This window comes from Maylandia zebra, linkage group LG2 (genome assembly GCF_041146795.1).
Source record: "Maylandia zebra isolate NMK-2024a linkage group LG2, Mzebra_GT3a, whole genome shotgun sequence".
Classification (NCBI taxonomy): Eukaryota; Metazoa; Chordata; class Actinopteri; order Cichliformes; family Cichlidae; genus Maylandia; species Maylandia zebra.
Window position 1 is genome coordinate 14,473,725 of NC_135168.1, and position 19,826 is coordinate 14,493,550.

A 19,826-nucleotide genomic window follows, 5' to 3' on the forward strand; every position below is an offset into this window, starting at 1 on the left:
GGAGACATTTAGACCTTTTTTTGCATCTCTGAAGAACAAGTTCATCTTAAATGTCATCACAGTTTTGAATTACAGGTAATAAATATTTCCAAGGTTTTAATGACTAAGTCACCGACAAGCCACAATCTTTTAATCATGCAACATAATCATTCATTTTTTGTAGTTTTTAAAGAAATATATGGTCACTTAAGTACTTTGGATATTCTGTTTGGCTGTGCCGTATGGACAGTTGAAGGTTTTTAAAGCCTTCATCTGTGAGTGGGTCTGCAGGAGATGGCGATGGGAGGGTTTGCTTTCTGGTAAGAGTGCTAAACCACGTTCCCCCTTTAGATTAGACCCCCTTGCCGCTCAGCTTCAAACACCCTGCCTTTTCTCAGAACTAGCCGTGCGTGTGGCAGGAGGGAGAGATGAAGGGGGAGTCCGAAAGAGGGAAGGAGGAGTGAGGTTTGACAGGAATACCGGCACCTCAAGTTACCGTTTAGCTAAATAATGCTAGAACACACACATCTACACATGCACTGACACACCCACGGAGAAATTCATATCACACACGCACACACACCCATAGAGACAGGAGCCCCACCACATGGACTCCCAGTATACTATTAATACCAACCCAGAAGATGCAGGTCATGTCTTGTATTTGCATTTCATGTGTTTTTTGTTCCATCATACAAAAAGTGATGCTTTAAAGACATTTGGCGCTGCATTAAACACTCTAAGCTTTCAGGTGGTCTTCTAAAATCCCCAAAAATGGTATAGACCAGCATGCACAATAAACATCACACACAGATACACACACGTTCTGCAGGTGGTCCAAGGCTGTTTGGTTCCCTTTTCTATTCCTTTCATAACCAGCATCAGGTGTTGGTTGAAGTTTCAGGTTCAAGCCAAGCAAACCACGTACAACCCCCACATGTATTCTGACAGACCTGATATTGGACTGTATCAGACCTCCCAGCCCCCTGCCATCCCCTTTAAAGGCCCCTTTTGGATGCAATGACTCTATCTTGAAGCTTTCCCTTGCATAAAGGTTCAGACAGATGTTTGTGTCTTTTTGATAATCATTGGAGGAAGACGTGGAGAGAGAGGGAACCTGATACAGCAGCATTAAAGCAGTGTGATACTGTAGTGTGTGATTGAACACATTGTATGAAGAGAAAAGCTTGTTCCATTTCATTTTTCACCAAGGGGAAATTTTCCCTTTGCTACAAAGTTGAAGGACCAAATTTAAGACCACGGTTTCTCAGAGACGTGAGTCAGGGTTTAAAAACTGCAGGGCCTTGGGTAAGCATGGTAGGGGAGTAGCATTAATGTCAAGGCTTTCATTGCTGGTAAATGCACTAACTTACTGAATCATATTGTTTATCATTTGGTTTCCTGATTTAACAAGTATATGGTGGTGATTCACGGCTGAGTGGTTTAAAATTACACGGTGGAGAGCAGAACACTGGCTGGAAAATACGTTTGTGAAAGCCAGACTTCACAGTATACTGTAAAATAATTGTTCTCTAAATATTGCTTTGACTGAAATTACTCTTGCTTGGCTCTCAAGAAGCTTTTACACATTTAACTTGAATTTACCTGCCCTTCATCATTTCTAGGATTGTTTTACGACTTTTATTGCTGCAGAGATCTCACTTAAAAACCTGCATATCTAGAGTGAAAACAATGATGCTTCTGTATTTCTCCTTCCAGCTGTTAGGAGATAAAACAGTCCTCTGATTGTAATTTGCAGGAATCGAGCAAATAATCTTGATTTAGTTATTATTAATCTGTGACTCTCTTTCATAGTGTGTTTTTTGTTCTGTCCCCCCTCACCCCAGTCAGTCATGGCAGATGGCTGCCTGCCTGAGACTGGTTTGAGGGCGTCTTCCTGTTAAAATTGAGTTTTTCCTTCCCACTGTTGCCAAATGCTTGCTCATAGGTGGTTCTCTGTTTTTTGGGGTTTTCTCTATATTATTGTAGGGCTTTTACCTTACAGTATGTAGCGCCTTGAGGTGACTGAGGTGACTATATAAGTACATTTTAATTCAATTGAACTGAATTGATTTTACATTGAAACACTGGTCCTTTAGTGTATGGAACGCCAGGACTGCCATAATGAATTAATTAAATACACCATTAAATAATTAATTAAATGTGGCAATAATTAATTAAAATTGGAATTAATTAATTAAATAAATAGTTATGATATATGTAATTAATTAATTATTGACACATTTAATTAATTATTTATGTATTTCACGTTTTAATTAATTATTGACACATTTAATTAATTAATTATTGACATATTTAATTAATTATTTATGTATTTCACATTTTAATTAATTATTGACACATTTAATTAATTAATTATTGACATATTTAATTAATTATTTATGTATTTCACATTTTAATTAATTATTGACACATTTAATTAATTAATTATTGACATATTTAATTAATTATTTATGTATTTCACATTTTAATTAATTATTGACACATTTAATTAATTATTTAATGATATATTTATTTATTTCATTTTGGCAGTCCTGACGCCTGGCTCTCATCATGAAATAATTTTATCTGTCAGCCTCACCCATCAAACTCAGGGGGCGGGGTTAACGCTGATCGAGTCAAAACCATTGCTTTGGCCTGGTGGCCATTGTTTCTAGCACACAACAACCGGCATGTGGAAGCTAACAGAACTGAGCTTTGAAAAACCCTGTTTGTGTGTTACCAAATACCGTTTTAATATTTTTTTAGCCGAGAATGTAGTGGTTTAATCTTCATGTGTCTGGTCGGTTTGTCAAGATACAGCCTCTTTGCAAAAGTATTTCGATGATTTCGGAGATGTCTGCCCAGTCTCACGGCAAAGCGTGGGATAGACCGCTCGCCTCGCAAGCAATCCCACCGACAAAGCGCAGGCCCCGGTACACAGCTGTAGTAACCCCCGCTGACTTCTTTTACTGAGGTTATATTTATCGGTGTTTTATTTCCTGATGTTCTTATGTGTCCTACATGTTTCAGTCGCCAATTCTGAATTATAACTAACATTAAAAACATGTTTAAGGAGGAGAGAGAGCAAATAAATCTGTTTAACATCTGATCTTTGGGGTTTTGTTCAGTAATCAGCGTGGCCTGTGTATAAACACAAAAGAGATAACGTTGGTGTTTCCGTCATGTAGTAACTGCTGGCTTTAACTGTACAAAGGTTGTTCGACACTATGAAACACATACAGACTTCATGATGTTCGGCTAATATTTTTATTGTGAATATTAATCATGCTGACCTCGCTCTGTACACCACGCAGCGAGGTCAGCATATCCACGATATCCTCAGCTCCATGAGTTAACACAAAGTTTCCCAGCTGACTAACTGCCAACTATTCCAGAGACGTGAAAATATACAGCATAAAGAAAAGTGTAAGAGACTCAGCAGCAGATTAGAATAACAGTTTGTGGCGTGAATAAGACACGGCGGGACCACGGAGCAACGTTCAGAGTCATCTTTATTTACATCTCACCACACCACAACACCCCCAAACCCCTCAGTCCCCGTGTTTTTAACTAGGCGGGCGTGATTAAGGATGCCGTGCAGGTGCGTCCGCCCTCCCTGCACGGCACCGCAGACCACGCCCCACCACATACCCCCATCGCCCGATTGAGGCCGGGGAGCCATCCGGCCGAACCTACTCCCCCACCGCCAGTGGGAGAGGGAATCAGCCCGGACAGCTGGCACCCCCAGGCCCCGGCCAAGCTACGGGGAGGTGCGAGTTCAGGCGGCCGCCCGCGAATCCAGCGGCGCAGGCAAAGCTGGTTCGGAAGTCGGACACGTGACAGGTGCACCCGGCGCGGCCGGCACAAGCGTGAGCCCCAGCTCACAGGTGGCTGGGCAGAGGTGTGGCGTGTACAGGCCTCTGGTGGTGGTGAGGCCGGTCTGGCGAGCACAAGCGTGGCGCCCGCCTCGCTCGCCAGTTCCACTCGAGCAAGCTCCCCTGGCACTGGGACCTCCAGCTCCTTGCGCGGCCCCTCCGTCACCGCTGTCGCTCCCTGCTGGAGCAGCCCATAGCGCGACTCCTCCGTCACTACTGCTCCCTCCGCCGCCACTCCCGGCTCGAGCAGCCCCTCGTGCAGCTCCTCTTTCTCCAACCGGCGCAGACCCTCGCGCACCTCGTCTGCCGCCTCCGGTTGGAGCGGCTCATCCACCACTCCCGGCAGGAGCAGCCCTTCACCTGGCTGTTCCCCCTCCTCCGGCAGGCGCAGATCCCCGCGCGCCTCGTCTGCCACCTCCGGCTGCTGAGGTGCCTCACGCGGCTCCTCCACCGCTTCACTGTCCTCGGGACACACCTGTGGGGGTGGCGCCCAGGCCCAGAGCAGCGCCGCCAGCTCCCCAATCCTTTCCAGGTGCCGCTCGGACTGGTCCTGCAGCTCTTCCTGCTGGCGACGCACCTCCGCCGCCTGCTCCCGCTGGGCGGCCGCCATTTCGGCCACCCTCTGGGCCAGCTCCTCCATTCCCTGGCTCCGATATGGACCCGCCGTGCTGCCTCCTGGGTTTCGGCACCAATGTGGCGTGAATAAGACACGGCGGGACCACGGAGCAACGTTCAGAGTCATCTTTATTTACATCTCACCACACCACAACACCCCCAAACCCCTCAGTCCCCGTGTTTTTAACTAGGCGGGCGTGATTAAGGATGCCGTGCAGGTGCGTCCGCCCTCCCTGCACGGCACCGCAGACCACGCCCCACCACACAGTTATACATTTAATAAATCACCAAATGAATCCAAGAAACGAGCAAACCTGTTCCGACAATTTGAATTTGTATTCCCTCAGCTGCAGACTCGCTGCTGTTTAAATGTTTGAAAAGGAAGATTAGATATAAACAAACGTCAAACATAGACTCAGTCTGCCTTCACATTTGATATGAGGCCAGCACGTATAGTGGCCTCAGCAGGCTATTACTGAAATACACGTGCTATATCATAAACTATGATATAAACAGGGAGGTCCTATTAACATGTTTAGTTTTAAAGGACACCTTCCTGCCTTTAGTCTCATTCATGAGCAGTATTCGTTTTCTTCTAACATCCAGAAGTCTGCACGATGTGTTTCATAGTTTGTAACAAGCCTTTGACAGGTAAACATAACATGACCGAAAAAGCAAGCAAAAAAAAAAAAAAAAAAAAAAGAGAGAGAGAGAGTGTTGACATAAGAAGAGAAAATGCTCTCAATTATGGAGACAGACAAATGGTTCATTTATGTTTGATGTGTGTTTATTCCTCCCTAAATATCGTCGGTGAAGTTTGCCATGCACGTCAGATTTTCCTGCGCATTTTTATACCTCTGCCAACAGAGAGAGAAAAAAAAATCACATTCTAACAGACAGCTGGTGCTTAGAATACAGTTGAATAACTATTAAAAAACAGATGATATTTAGATGATAGTTCAGTCTAACACATGTGCCAGTGAACCATTAAACGTCTGTGAAACTATGCAGTTATGAAACGTAACTTTAACCTCAGCCAAACCGATTTGCTCAGTTGTAAATAAAACAGCGAAGTAAACGTGACCCGACAGACAGAACCTGAGTGAATGAAGTCCAGCGTTTAACCACTGAGAGCTAAAACTCAGCTGAGGTTTGAAAGCTGTGTGCCGGTGATTGGACATCAGCCGCTGATAAAGCTGTTCGCCTATAAAGTGCTCTGTAAGGAAACAAGCTCCAGCAGCTCTGCGCTCGGGGAAAATACTATATTTACTTATCTTGTGCAGAAAAATGCGCTGACATTGCGTTATATCGAGCACCGGCTGCCCAGTTAAACTGTGACTATCACCAGGTAACTAGGCGTGTTTCTTGAATTAGCAGCAGGTGTTAAACAGCTGACAGATGAGGAGGAGGATGCATGCAGGTAAACTGAGGGTCTGTTGAGCTGATCGCTGGTTTCGTGAGAAAAATGTCAGCTCGTTCTTTATGTTACAGAAGCACAGAGACACAAGACCAGGCGGAAAGAGACGATCGTTCGGTGAAAATGAGAATCTGCGAATGCAACATGTGGAACGGAGAGTGGAATATGTAAACAAACCGGTTAACGTAACCCCCTCGGTGCACTCTGCATGCTAACTGTTAGCAGAGCTAGTGAAATCTCTGAAAACATCTGAGCACTTTTGCAAACATGTTCTATGTTGACAACCTGACCAGACATACGTCGCGACATTCGCGGCTAAAACACTGTTAAAAGTGTAGCTGGTGACAGAAAAACGGCCTGTGATTTGATCTGCATTCTGGGATAACTGGCTGCCCCAAGTCTGCACAAGCAATCGATTATCTAGGATCGACCTGTTTTGGCTTACTTTGCACGGCAACCAATCAAATGTTAGAGAAGCTGCATGGGCAGCGTTAACCCCGCCCCCTGAGTTTGATGGGTGAGGCTGACAGATAAAATTATTTCATGACAAGAGCCAGGCGTCAGGACTGCCAAAATGAAATAAATAAATATATCATTAAATAATTAATTAAATGTGTCAATAATTAATTAAATGTGTCAATAATTAATTAAAATGTGAAATACATAAATAATTAATTAAATGTGTCAATAATTAATTAATTACATATATCATAACTATTTATTTAATTAATTAATTCCAATTTTAATTAATTATTGCCACATTTAATTAATTATTTAATGGTGTATTTAATTAATTCATTATGGCAGTCCTGGCGTTCCATATTAGTGCAGCTGTAGCATGTAAAAACAGCAGTCAGACACCGATAAAATAAAACCTCCACTTTTGCATTCAGAAAGATGTTTATTTTACTTAAGCTGTACAAGTGGGCTGTTTAAAATAGTAACTTTAAAAACAAGTAATTTCAGCTATTGTTGTTTTTTTGTTTTGTTTTTTAATTTAGGGTCAATCCTCAAATCCCACCTCTTGTCTTCCTGTCTCTCTTTTTCCCTCACCAGATGATTCCAGTTCAAGAAATGGAGCAGGACCAGCCCACAGTGATTCTGAACATGCCCCAGAGCTTGCCGGGAAACTGGGTAAGCACTCGTGACTTCTCGGTTCTCATCACTATCGAGATATAAACATTTGAAAATGAGAAACAAGCTTAGAAGTGAAACCTGAGACAGCATACAGTAGCCGATTGTGCAATAAACACCTTGCACACTGTCAGGAGGGGAAATGATGAGGGTTTCTGCCCACACACAGACACACAAATACGCGCGGGCACACATCGCGGTGGCTGTTTGTGCAAGTAATTGGCTCTGACAGAGTGGAGAGCAGTCTATTTGTGTGAGGTGTGATTTGGGCGGACGCATTCCTTCCTTTCCCCCCTCCCAAGTGTTCCTGGACCCACTTGTCATGTAGCTTAACCCTTCTTTCTTTACTTGTTGTTATCACTTCATCAAACTCTCTCACCTTCACCTCTTTCTTTTTGCTCTGTCAGTTCAGACACACTTCTGCTGCACTTCTGTTTCTCTTCTCTTCTGTGGTCATTTAAGCAACCAAACATACGTTTATATATAAACATCAACATAAATTCTTGCTCTGTGTTTACAGGACCTTTTATGGCATATTATCTAAACTGAATGATAAATCATCTTAAGTGCATGCACTAACACAACAGTTACACCATATATGGTATTACGCTTGTAACCTTTTTTTTCCAGAGTTAAATGAAAAGTGAAGATAGTGGAAACACCGGAGAGTTATTTTCAGACATAAAAAGAATGGTATCAAAATAAATCAATTAAATATTACTGGATACACTGATACTAGGCTGTCATCTATCATACGTACTGACTTTTTACTGGGAGAAGAAACAACAGGCAAGAAAGTGTGTTAGTTCAATTAAAGAATCCGAGGAGAGTAGTGTTCAAACTAACTTTCAATAAGCTGTCAATCAGAATCCAAAAAGTTTTGTTAACACCTCATAAACTTATAAAAACCTTATAAAATTGAGCTCATAATCATTTTTGTTAAAAAACAGATTTCTAGTTTTTCAACAGGAATCAGTTGGAGGCAGCCAGTAGATCTAACTAAATTTAATCTTTATATAAGATAAAAATTGTCGTTTTTTTATTCTTTTGAACAAATTTGTCCTTACTTTTCTTTATTTAAGAATCTAGTTGGTATTATTAGTCTTATTAGTCCTGAAGTCCAATTCTTAACCTAAATCTTTACTTAAATCTTAACCCTAACTTATTTTAACCCTCCACAGAACCTCACCAGAACTACTCGCGTTGGGAATTATCTCGTCTATCTCAGTATAGCATCTAAAATCCGTGCTGGATTTCATACGGCTCTTTCTGTCCCTCGCACGCACGCTCTGTCCCACCGTGGCGCTCCTACTTTTGGTCTCTGGCACACCGCCTGATCAAAGGCAGTCAGTCGGAGGGTCAGCAGTATTTTTACACTGTGAAGTGTGGCGCTGAAGTGGCCCCCGAGACCCAGAACAAGCCTGCCCTTTTGCTCACTCTGGCTCTCACCTTCTCCCCTCTCTCGATCGTGGCTTTTTTTGTTCGCCCTTGCTTCTCTCGCCTCTGTGTTTTTTTCTTCGGCTTGTTCACGTGCCCTCTCTTTTACCTTTGCTTTTTATTGTTTTAACTCGGTCTCTTTATCGTTGTTTTTTCTAACTATCACTTCAAGTTTTATTTGTCTGTTCTTGGCAATCGATCAGTCTTCTGAAGCTGCTAACCTTAATATGAACTTCACTTTTTTGCCTTTCATCTGTTTTCCTCTTAACTTGTGTTTGATTTGGTTCATCTTAGACAGTATAAATCAGTTTATTTCCATTACACCTCGCCGTATTCTATTCATTTTCCAGTCTCATCTTTGTCCAGTCTAGTTCAACTAAACTTTGTTTTGGCTCTTTCCCAGACTTACCAGTTATTTTCAGTCTAAACACATGCACCGGTTGAATTTGTGTACCCATCAAAGCTGTACATTAAACTATGAATCATTGTCTCATCCAGGCTACTTTCTTTCCTCGCTCTTTGTTAGATATGTTGACTCTGTCTCGTCACAGCTCAGCTGTGGTCCGGTAGCTTTTCTCAGACTCAGGGTGCACAGAGGTGAGACTTAAAAGCCTTTCCGGTATGTTTGTTTTGTTATCCTGCCCAGCTTCAGGCCTGTCGGCAGAGAGCTGTGTTTCCACTGAGTAATGCAGCTGTACTGAAATCTCCTAATTTGAGCGCACAAACCCGTCACATAACTCTTCTCCCTGTTTGTTTATCCAGAGCTAGAATAATAACTGTGTCTAAAGAAAGAGATGAAACTGCACTAGTTTCAGGGTGATTTACCTTCCCGGTTGATGGCTATCTGCTGTGGCTAAAATATGAGGGCTGTAAAATCAAGCGCTCCTGTGAGTGATTTCCTCTCCTGTCTACTGCTTAGGTTTTTCTTTACCTCTTTGATCTGTTTTCACTGATTGTTATGCTTTTTAAATACGATGTGTATGTATGAATAGACTAGACTGAGGTATTGTTCAGCAATGAAATATTTGTGGTACTAAATGGAGTTAATTCTTGCATTCGGTAGAAGGATGTGGATGTTTGAATAGCTTTATGCATGGAATGAATGGCTGTTCGGTGTGATGCTAGGTCACTGTCTAGCTTTTTATGACTTGTGCAATAACAACCGAGTATTTAAAGTGATGCTTCGCTCTTGTATAGCTGCTTTCTGGTTTTTAGAAAGCAGTTCCCATGGACGCTTGATTTCAAGTCCAATGCATGGCCTTTTTATGAGCAGGAGAGGGGTACCAATGTGGATCAGTGGAAAATGTGTGTGTTTTCAGTGATGTAAGTCTTCTGTGTCAGGGAGAAGAGGAAGCGATTCAAGTTTTTTTCTTAAACAAAACAATTAGGGTTTATTACAGCAAATTACACTGTATATACCAAGAGGCACGTTGCCATATGTTGTTACAGCACAACATGGAATTCCTGGCACTGCCCGCAGAAATGACTTCAGTCTGCTTTACGCTCCTCGCACTGCAAAAACTGTACATCACTCACCAAGTCTCAGTCCTCGCTCAGTTAAATTTTGTTAACAGCAAAGCAGGTGATTTCATGGTGCATAATTTATGATTATGAACAAGCTCTGGCAGTTGGAGGGACATAAAATGAATCTGTAATCCCAAACATTTGTAATAATAAAAGGTTTTTAACAGCCCCGTGGAGGGATTAATTATCCAGAGATGGCATTTTGCAGTTATTCGTCAAAGAATGTGGGGGGGGGGAATAATAAATAATAAACATGTAACTGTAACACAAACATGTAACACAAACTGTCAGGTAGCATAACTGAAATTGTTATGAGTTCAGGAATGTTTTACTGGTCGAAGCAACAAGATCTGTAAATTGACTCTGTAAACTATTTACGACTAACAATTTAATTTGCATCAGACCGTTTTTCCCACCTGCAGCTGACTAAGAGAGAGAAATGAAGTGTTTGTTTCTGTATGTTTTTGAGTGGTTTCAAATCAAGCTTTATTTTCTTTCTCTAATTAATGAGCATTTTTTTTCCTTCTCTTTACTCTTGCAGTTCGTCCACGTTTCACTCAGCCAGCAAAGATGAGGAAACGCGTCATCGCGCGCCCAGTAGGCAGCTCTGTGCGGCTGAAGTGCACGGCAAGCGGTAATCCTCGCCCTGACATTGTCTGGTTGAAGGACAACAGGCCACTGGTAGACGAGGAAGATGGAGCAAGAGGGGAAGGGAAGAAGAAGAGATGGACTCTGAGTCTGAAGAATCTGACGCCGGAGCACAGCGGGAAGTACACCTGCCACGTCTCCAACAGAGCGGGAGAGATCAACGCCACCTACAAAGTGGAAGTCATACGTAAGTCACCAATGCTTGGTCTCGTATAGAGTATAGATTAGCTCAGGTTATCAGGTGATGCTGAACCACATTTTCAACTTTGGTAGCCATTAGCTGAAGCCTGACGTCAGGGAGTATTTTCAAAATGTACTATCATCCTTCTTAAAATAGCAGAGACCTTCCTCAAAGGTCAGAATACTATTACAGTATAAACAGGGCTAGTAAATAACTCATCACAAGTCCTTACTGCCAGTTAGTATGTAATGCTAAACAATGGTAACCTGAGGGCCACACTCAAGCTTTTTCTGGAAATTTCAAAGGCTTCATCAGAAATAGAGATAATGCTATTAGGAGCAACAGACACCCCATCACCCTGAATGAATGTGAAACAGCACAACTAAAGGGGGGCTCAGAGTGACCGGAGCCAGCCCTAACTGGGAGTTTTATTTAAAAAGAAACCTTTAAACCTAGTTAGAAAGCTAGAAACAAGGTGTCTCCTTCTGGGAGGTGCTTCTACAGGTAAAGCGATTAAGGCTCCGCCTCCCATTCAGAAGCATGCTCGTGAAATGTTCAGTGTATGCGTTATATATGGCTATATGTGGTCATCTCATGCTGTGACACATCAAAAAGCAAATTTTGGGGGAATGTGGCGTGCAAGTATTTTAGCATTCCTGCTGTTATATTATAGACCAGTAGGAATGTCTCTCACTGAAACAATAATACACATTATGCTGTACACATCATCGTTTTACTGAAGGGCCGGCGTGACAAAATAGCAGGGTTTGAAATGGGTTTTGTTTCCAGTCTTACTCACGGTACAGTGATTATGCAGGATGTCTAAGAGCATGTGATCAAAATCACTATAATTAACTTTTCAGCCATTTAAATGATTTGTTGTCAAAGAGTCTGCTGCCAGGAAGCAACCGCTCATGCTCACATACAGGCTTTATTGACAGAGAGAATGACATTAAGATGGTAGTCATTAGCAGATTTCGCTTACAATTATGCTGTAATTGATGACTGTTAACTTGTGCTGACAAACATTTATATTTTACAGGATAAAAAGTGCTCATAATTGAGAAGGTTCTGGCTTATCACTAAGAATAGAAGGTTATTTATAAGTCTTCTTTCAGCAGCTTTTATTGATCCCCCACTTAGGGCTGCCACGATTAGTCGACTAGTCACGATTACGTCGACTATCAAAATCGTCGACGACTGATTTAAAAGTCGACGCCTCGTTTGAAGCTTTGTAAGATCACAAAAGATGCAGGAATGAGTAGTAGGGTTTAAGAGTGTAATAACGGACTGAAACAGAAGATGGCAGCACTGCATGTACAAGGATGCCAGCTGCCGTTTAACCCCGAAGGAGAAGAAGAAGCTGTCCCAGAATTCATAGCGCAGCCCAGCTCAGTTTCCAACAATGGCGGCAGCTGGTTAGTTTTAATATTACTCTTATTATTCTTTCTGGGTCACAAAATAAACGTTTAACATATTTTCAGGCGAGAATGTAGCTGTGTAAACCTCAAATATCTGCTCAGTTTATCAAGACAGCGCATATTTTCAAAAGCGCTCCGACGTTTTCGGAGACGTCTGTTACCCACTAGCTCGATAGCTAGCTCAGTAGAGCCGTGAGAACACCGGACTCCCGGCAAATCGTTTTCAAACCCACCGCCGTCTGTCGCTACTCGAGTTAGATAACTTAAAAATGTTATTGTTTGGCTTTTTTTCGTATTTTATTTGTTCCTGAGTAAATCGGTTTGGCTGAGATTAAAGTTATAGTTTTTGCACAGCTGAATAAACATCAAGCAGACAGCTGATTATCAGAAGTGTGAGATGCTGGAGAATATATTCCGGTGTCCTGTTATATTTTAGATAGCAAGGAGTTTATTAAACTTCACCGAAACAATCTGCAAATTTCATTAAAATGTAATAAACTATCATCTTTTCTTTATTTTTAGTTAGCACAGACCTTAAACACTTACAGCTGTAAGCTAATGATAGTTATATAAGAGCAGATGAATGCTGGTGCAATAAGCTGTATGTTTTATGTCCAATGGATGATGATCTGATTAGTCGACTAATCGCAAAAATAATCGGTGACTAGTCGATTATCAAAATAATAGTTTGTGGCAGCCCTACCCCCACTAGTGTGGTCTGTAAACATCGGTCCAACAGGTTAGAAATGTTCAGCGGGCTTTTCAGGCTGCAGTGTGATCCGCTTTTTAAAAAGAGTCTTGTTACTGTTGAGGGTCGAATGTGTGTTATGGCGACTTGTGGGTGTTTTGTGCCGTATTAGGTTGTGTTGGAAGATCGATCGACTTAGTGTTGACCTGTTTGGTGGAGAGATGGTGTCGGTTTTGTGCGTGTGTCCACTCAACTGCGTGTAACCAAATGTTATAGCTCTGTTGAGAAGCTCAAACTAGCTCTCTACACTCTCACTCCACTTCACACATCTGTTCTATATTAAACCACAGCTGTAGTCTCACACACACAAGCGCACATAAAATAAAAAGAAAGTAAATCAAGCCGCTGCTTGCTTGTGTCAGATGTGACGTTTTCTCTATCGGCTGAGATTCATCCAACTGTCCGTCATTCCCAGCTGTTAGAAAGAGAACTAGAAAAAAAGAGACACAGGGTCAGAAACCCAATAAAGCTTTTAAAAATCATGTATAGCCTGTGAGTGGAGATGCAAGACGCTATAGCAGGAACATAAATTGTGCTCGGAGGTGAATTTTCAGCTGTATGACAACCCCTCTGTATTTAAATGGAATTAACCTCAGCTTTCTCAGGGCTTGTTTCTGTTACATTAACATTTTTAAAGTCTATACCAGCACCATGAAAATTAAGCTAGCACTGCTGTTTACAAGGGGAAAATGTATTCTTTGAACTCTTTATCAGATACAAAGAAAAGGTTTCCATATCATCACCACCACCTAGAAATTAAGCTAAGTTTGAAAGCTGGTTTTCTTTCATTAATTAATCCTGTAATCCACCAACCAAAAAGCCTTTCTCACTCAGGCTTCTGTTGCTCTCAGATTAACAGATAACGGAAAGGAGATGATTAAGTATCTCTGCAAGGCCTCTTTTTATCAGCTGTGTGAATTGATAAAGAAGAAACAAGAGCTACAGATAAATGATCTGTTTGCATGTCTTTAGCAGACAGGGATGATGCAGGGGAAGGTGAATACAGCAAATAATCCTCTTTACCTAAATTATTACTCTCTCTGGTGTAATTTACTCCAAATAAATTGATTACAAGTGTATACCTCCTCGTTTAATTCTTAATAAAGCAGACAATTAGAAAATAAAATAATCAAACCATTTCATTTTTCACATTTTTGTAGTTTGAAGAATACAACATTAAAAATAGTTTATGTTTCTGCACGTTTGTCTATTTTGTCTCTTTCTTCAGAACGTACCAACTCTAAACCCATCCTGACAGGTACTCACCCTGTCAACACCACCGTGGATTATGGGGGAACCACGTCTTTTCAGTGTAAAGTCCGCAGTGACGTCAAGCCAGTTATCCAGTGGCTTAAAAGAGTCGAACCTGGTGATGAAAACAAATTTAACTCCACCATAGAGGTACAAAAAAACCTTTTCTGAAGCAAATTAGCAGCATTATTCATTAGACTGAATTCTTTTTTAACTTTGAGGTGTGTATTGATGTTTTTTCCAAGGTTGGAGACTATCACTTTGTGGTCCTGCCTCCAGGAGACGTTTGGTCACGCCCTGATGGATCATACCTCAACAAGCTTCTGATAACCAGAGCCAAGGAGGAAGATGCCGGCATGTATATCTGCATGGGAGCCAACACTATGGGCTACAGCTTCAGGAGTGCCTACCTCACTGTGCTTCCAGGTCAGAGGAAGAAACGTGCTGCCTGCAGAGACAGAATTATTAGATCTTATAGTTTACAAAGCCACAAGAACTTCACCTAAAAGTTCTTATGTGAGCAGAAATCTGTGGCTCTTATTCCAGATGTATGCTCTTTCTTTCTTCCAATAGAGGCACAGATAACTGTAACTGTGGATACCAAGAACCGATCCATACAAGTGTTAATTATTCATTTATACTCCTTACTGCTAACCATTCTTTATGTGGAGCAGACCATAAAGGGTAGGGGGCTGGAGCCTATCCCAGAAAGGAGCAGGGTACACCCTGGACAGATCTTCAGTCTGTCACAACCACTCACTCTTAAAACCAGTTTAGAATCACCAAATAACTTAAGCCCATGCATGTCTTAAGACTGTGGGAGGAAGCAGAAGTACCCGGAGAGAACACGCAAATTCAAAACTCAAACACAGAAAGACCCCAGACTGGATTAAAACCCAGGACCTTCCTGCTATGAGGCGACCGTACTAACCGCTGGAGCACCGTGGCGCCCGAGACCAAGACTAATAAGATTAAAATATAAATAAAACAGACGATTTATGCGATTTACCTCACTCATTGCATTTCAGCCCAGTGCGATTCGTTTCTGCTTTCTCTGCTCTTCGCATCAGTTCTTACCACACACTTGACCACAACTCGTTATCTTATCGTACATGCACTAAAAAGCTTCCCGGCGAATGTTAAGCCTCATTGTTTGAGCTTCACAGTGTTTTCAGCTCACTTGGCTACTGTTTACTGTTGCTGTACCAGAAGTGAAATACTTTCAGTCTGCCCTTTGCTATTGAGCCAATTGATGTTTGAATTGAATTGAATAAACTGGCCTCATAAATCAAAATTATTCAAGCTTTTGATTCAGCTTCAAACTGACATCCACATTTCAGATGAATCCCTAGCTACAATCTGCTTAGCTAACCTCCTTTCTTACAAACCTCTGTCTCTAATGCCACCTTTATTTAACAACATGCTAGCTTACAGCAAAAAAGTATTGTAAAGTTAGTCACCATGACTCATGTAGCATGTCTTATTTCCACTTGTCATTAATGCTCTTATTTTCTCTCCGCTGCAGATCGGAAGCCTCCCCCCAACTCAGTTCCTTTACCGTTATCTCCAAGTCTCCCCTGGCCTGTGATTATCGGAGTACCAGCATGCGTCGCCTTCATCTTAGGCGCTGCCCTTCTCTGGTTCTGCCAGTTAAAACGCACCTGCTCCTCTTCTTCATCGTCTTCTGCTCTCCCTTCTGCTCAGCGTCTGCCCGTGGCCAGTCGTGACCGAACCTGCCCAACGGTCTCTCCTCCGCCAGCCAGCGGGGATAAAGACTGTCTTTCGTACGAGGACTACGTTGCCCACCAGCAGCTCCTCCTGGCTCAGGGAGGCAGCGGATTGGCTCCCAAAATCTACCCAAAGATCTACACAGACATACATACACACACACATTCACATGTGGATGGGAAAGTGCATCAGCATCAGCACATTCATTACCAGTGTTAGCAGTGAGGTTAGTAGGAAGCTTTGGTGTTTCACGTTCTGCTCTTAAATCCAGCCATCAAAATCCACACTAACTGCTGGTGTACAGAGCAAAGGACAAGGAAAGCACATGCAAAGACTGTACAAAAGCCTGGAATTATACAACTCTGCTGCAGCCACATTTTGTGCATGAACAGACTTAAGAAAAGAACAATGAAGAATGTAAAGAAATATGGTTTTTATTTTTAATCAACCTGGCATTCAGTTCATTCTGTGAGGGGAAGAAAAACCCTAAATCTGTTTTATTCAAACTTTTTATGATGTCACTTTTTTTCCTTTTTTTGCTCAAAGGTCCTATTTGAAGACACAATTAAGTGAGCAGTTTAAAGGTAACTTAAAACAACATTATATGTCGTTATCATAACCACACAGCCTCCTCAGTCACATTACAAAAACTTTCTCTTTACTACAGGATTTCTAATATAGCTACTTGTGTATATAAATGATTATGTGGTATTCGGCAGGCTATTTCCTGTTAATCTATAAAGAGCAGTGTAGCTCGTGTGTAATGTAATAGCTTAATTTCAGAGCATATCTCAGGCGTCAGCCCAACTGAGCCATGAAAAACACAAATCAAGGCAAACTCGACTATATCCTCAACCCCAGCATGGATTAGGGCTGCTTTTGTTTTCTTCTTCCAGGCTGACAGCCGCTCTGCTGAATCACCAGCTGCTATCTGGATGCTTTGCAAGTCTTGTTCATTAGACTTTAGATTTGATTCAAGGCGGTGAAAGGTCAGAAAACCGATTGCAGTAATCATTCGATCTCTTCCTGATCTCTTCTGTCACTGAAAATCCCTTTACTGCTTTGCATCGTCACCTTTTTGCCTCATTTCATTTCATTTTTTTCTGATTTTGCAAAGGTTGCCATACTGTACCCGCATAGTGCATCTACACAGGTGCTTTTTGGGGGGTTGATAAAGCCTCCCCCAATCAACGTGAAAAGGAAATAGTCTGAGTTTGAGTTGTAACCTTTCTTCCACTTTTAAGTTTGAATGAGTCAGACCTTTTTCATTCCTATTAAAACACGCTTTGTAGGCTTAGCTATGTTCTTATATTACTTATCTTTGAATTATCCTGGGCAGGGGCCTAATTGGGTAGATTAACTGAAAACACCTGGCAAAGGGTTCAACCGCCTTCACTAAAGCAGTCTCAGCAATCACACACACAAGTCAAAGGATGACATTTATCTGCATGTCTTTTTATACCTCAGTGCTCCTGGTAGGTGTAGGGATGTTCACCTGCACCCACCAGAAATAAAAACATTTACCCTGAACAGAACATCAAAGAAAAGCAGCTGCAGCAAACATTAACGCACAGCAAGTTTCAGCAGACTCTCTTTTGCTTTTTTCCTCAGGTATCCATCTCTGCGTCTGCTCGTGAATCTGACCACTTCATAAAACTGTGTAAACCGATACGCTAAGATAAGATTTAGGTTTCAGGTGTTTTACATTATGGTGCTCGCTGAGAGGCACGTTCAGCCATGTGTCGGGTTGAAACAGTGGGGGGACTCTGTCCAGAAGAGCGTAAACATAAAAAAAAGAAGGGTAGAAATTTCATGTGGAATATGAATCAGACTCTATGCTTGCCACGCCAGTCTGCATAAAAGCAACATTTCTCTCTGCAATCCTTCCTTAGGGCTCAACAAAATACAACAGCGAGAACTTTACAAGGAAATGATATATCGGAATCATCTGGTAACTTTAATGCTTGTTCTTCAATTTATTTTTGCACATAAATCTTTAATCTCAAGAATGACAATGTACAAATATATTTTTATAGAGATACTTTACTCCTGTGTATATTTTTATATTACTCACTGGTATGCCTGGCTGTGTCACCAAGAACTAGTTGCCTGCGGTGCTTTGAGTGAACGCATGTAGAACCAACTGCTGGTTAAGCCTCCGGTTGCTTGCTTTTTTCATTTTAAGTCACCTGCAGAAAAGAAGTTCAGTACATTTGATACTGTTATCTACAGAGTAATTGTACTTTTACATTATATACATCAGACTGCCTGCATATCTCAAGCATGCAACACCACACCCTGCATCATTCTTGCAGTAAGGTCACTCTCTTATTTACAGACTTAAAGACTTTTTGTACATTGCAAAAGGGAGTTCATTTAAATGCCTCTTTGACAGAAAACATCGTTTGAAAGATCTCACTTCCCTGCTCGTGAGAAATCTTCCATTTTTTCCTGTTACGCTCACCCTGAAATGTGTGAACTTTACTCTTTTTCTTCTTGTATTGGAACAGTTACCTTTCATTCTGTCACTGTTACTTGTTATATGCATCAAAGCTAATCAACTGCCAACAGACCGACTGTGTATATGTGCACTCACCACTAGTATGTACATGGAATGACATTAGTGTTGAAATAATAGACAATGTTAGTTGATTTAGTGGTTTGGACCATACAGAAGCTCTTGCAGCACATTGGCCCACGAAACGTTGTAAATGCTAAAGATAGAAAAAGAAAGTGTGCTTCTAATTTATTTTATTTTTGACATTTTTTTTATTATTATTTTTATTTTCGTATAATTGGGCATTATACTGCATGAATTGATTCTGTGTTCTAGTCATAATGTAAGCTATGTAGCAAATACCACTTTGATGTCCTTGTAAGATACTGTATTTATACATGGTGACAAAATATACAAAATTTTATTGATAATCTTTATATTGACAATGTTGTACAGTCTATTGTCATTTAGTTTTAAAATGATTTCCTCCTATTGTAATCGTGTTATTGGTGCCATTAAAAAAAAGTAAAATCTGGCTGATTTGCCTTTTTGTTCTTAAAGATTCACTTCTGCACTGAAAGGCATTCACTGGCTGTGCTGCTGCATCCATTTTCTGTCACACAGATGCAGGCGGGGATTCCAATTTAGTCCAGCACAATACCTTCCAGCACCATGGGACTGTCTTTAAGTGAATGTCCTTCTCTAAATAGTCAAAGCTCTTTGGCTGTGCGAGCTGCAGCCAGCGTTTCATCTGTCAGCGTGTCTGTCTGGAGGGATGACAGACAGACAAGTATTGCGTGCAGATGGAGGGTGTGAAGGCGCAGTGTCTCTCTGCTCTCTGACTCACCCGAAGAGGAAGATGATGACAGAAAACACTGCTGAAAGGATGGGGCATTGCTAAAGAGTGGAAATGGCTACAGGGCAGGATGTGAGAACAAAGTCAGTCCAGTGTAGTTCTGAAAGAGCTTGCTGCTTACACTTTTTAGTATCTGCAAGCAACATTTTTAAAATTCTGTTGAGCACTAGTCACAGATGCGCATTAACATCGCCCAGCCTTTAAGCCAGCTTTCTTGTTCCTCACAAGCAAAAGGTTGAAACAATGAGAGGTGAAGCTTTTGCACTCGCAGCCAAATCTCAAAAATATGTGAAATATATGATTTGGTGCATTCAGAGAAGTCTCAAACCTTAACTTTAGTGGTGAGAATGATGACCTGCAGATTCAGGGGTTCATCTTCTGTGGGTCCAAACCCAAATCATTTCCATATTACATGCAGCCATATAAGCCATTTTTAATGTTATAAAGTAAATCAGTTTACTTTTAGTTTAGTTAATAGTAATTCCATACAGAGAGCTGACTTCGTTTGATTA

The 19,826-nt window shown here is 41.5% G+C and overlaps 1 protein-coding gene across 2 annotated transcripts in view; it reads left to right on the forward strand.

The window, feature by feature from the left end:
- fgfrl1a (fibroblast growth factor receptor like 1a) overlaps window positions 1-18,993 on the forward strand; it is a 71,109-nt gene extending 52,116 nt beyond the window's left edge. For both annotated transcript variants that reach the window (XM_012919725.4, XM_004553594.4), the window contains 5 exons: window positions 6,946-7,023; window positions 10,526-10,819; window positions 14,211-14,383; window positions 14,479-14,659; window positions 15,759-18,993. In XM_012919725.4, the coding sequence (XP_012775179.1) occupies window positions 6,946-7,023; window positions 10,526-10,819; window positions 14,211-14,383; window positions 14,479-14,659; window positions 15,759-16,180 (1,148 nt within the window). In that variant the 3' untranslated portion in view covers window positions 16,181-18,993. The remainder of the gene's footprint in view (window positions 1-6,945; window positions 7,024-10,525; window positions 10,820-14,210; window positions 14,384-14,478; window positions 14,660-15,758) is intronic.
- The last annotated feature ends 833 nt before the right edge of the window (window positions 18,994-19,826 follow it).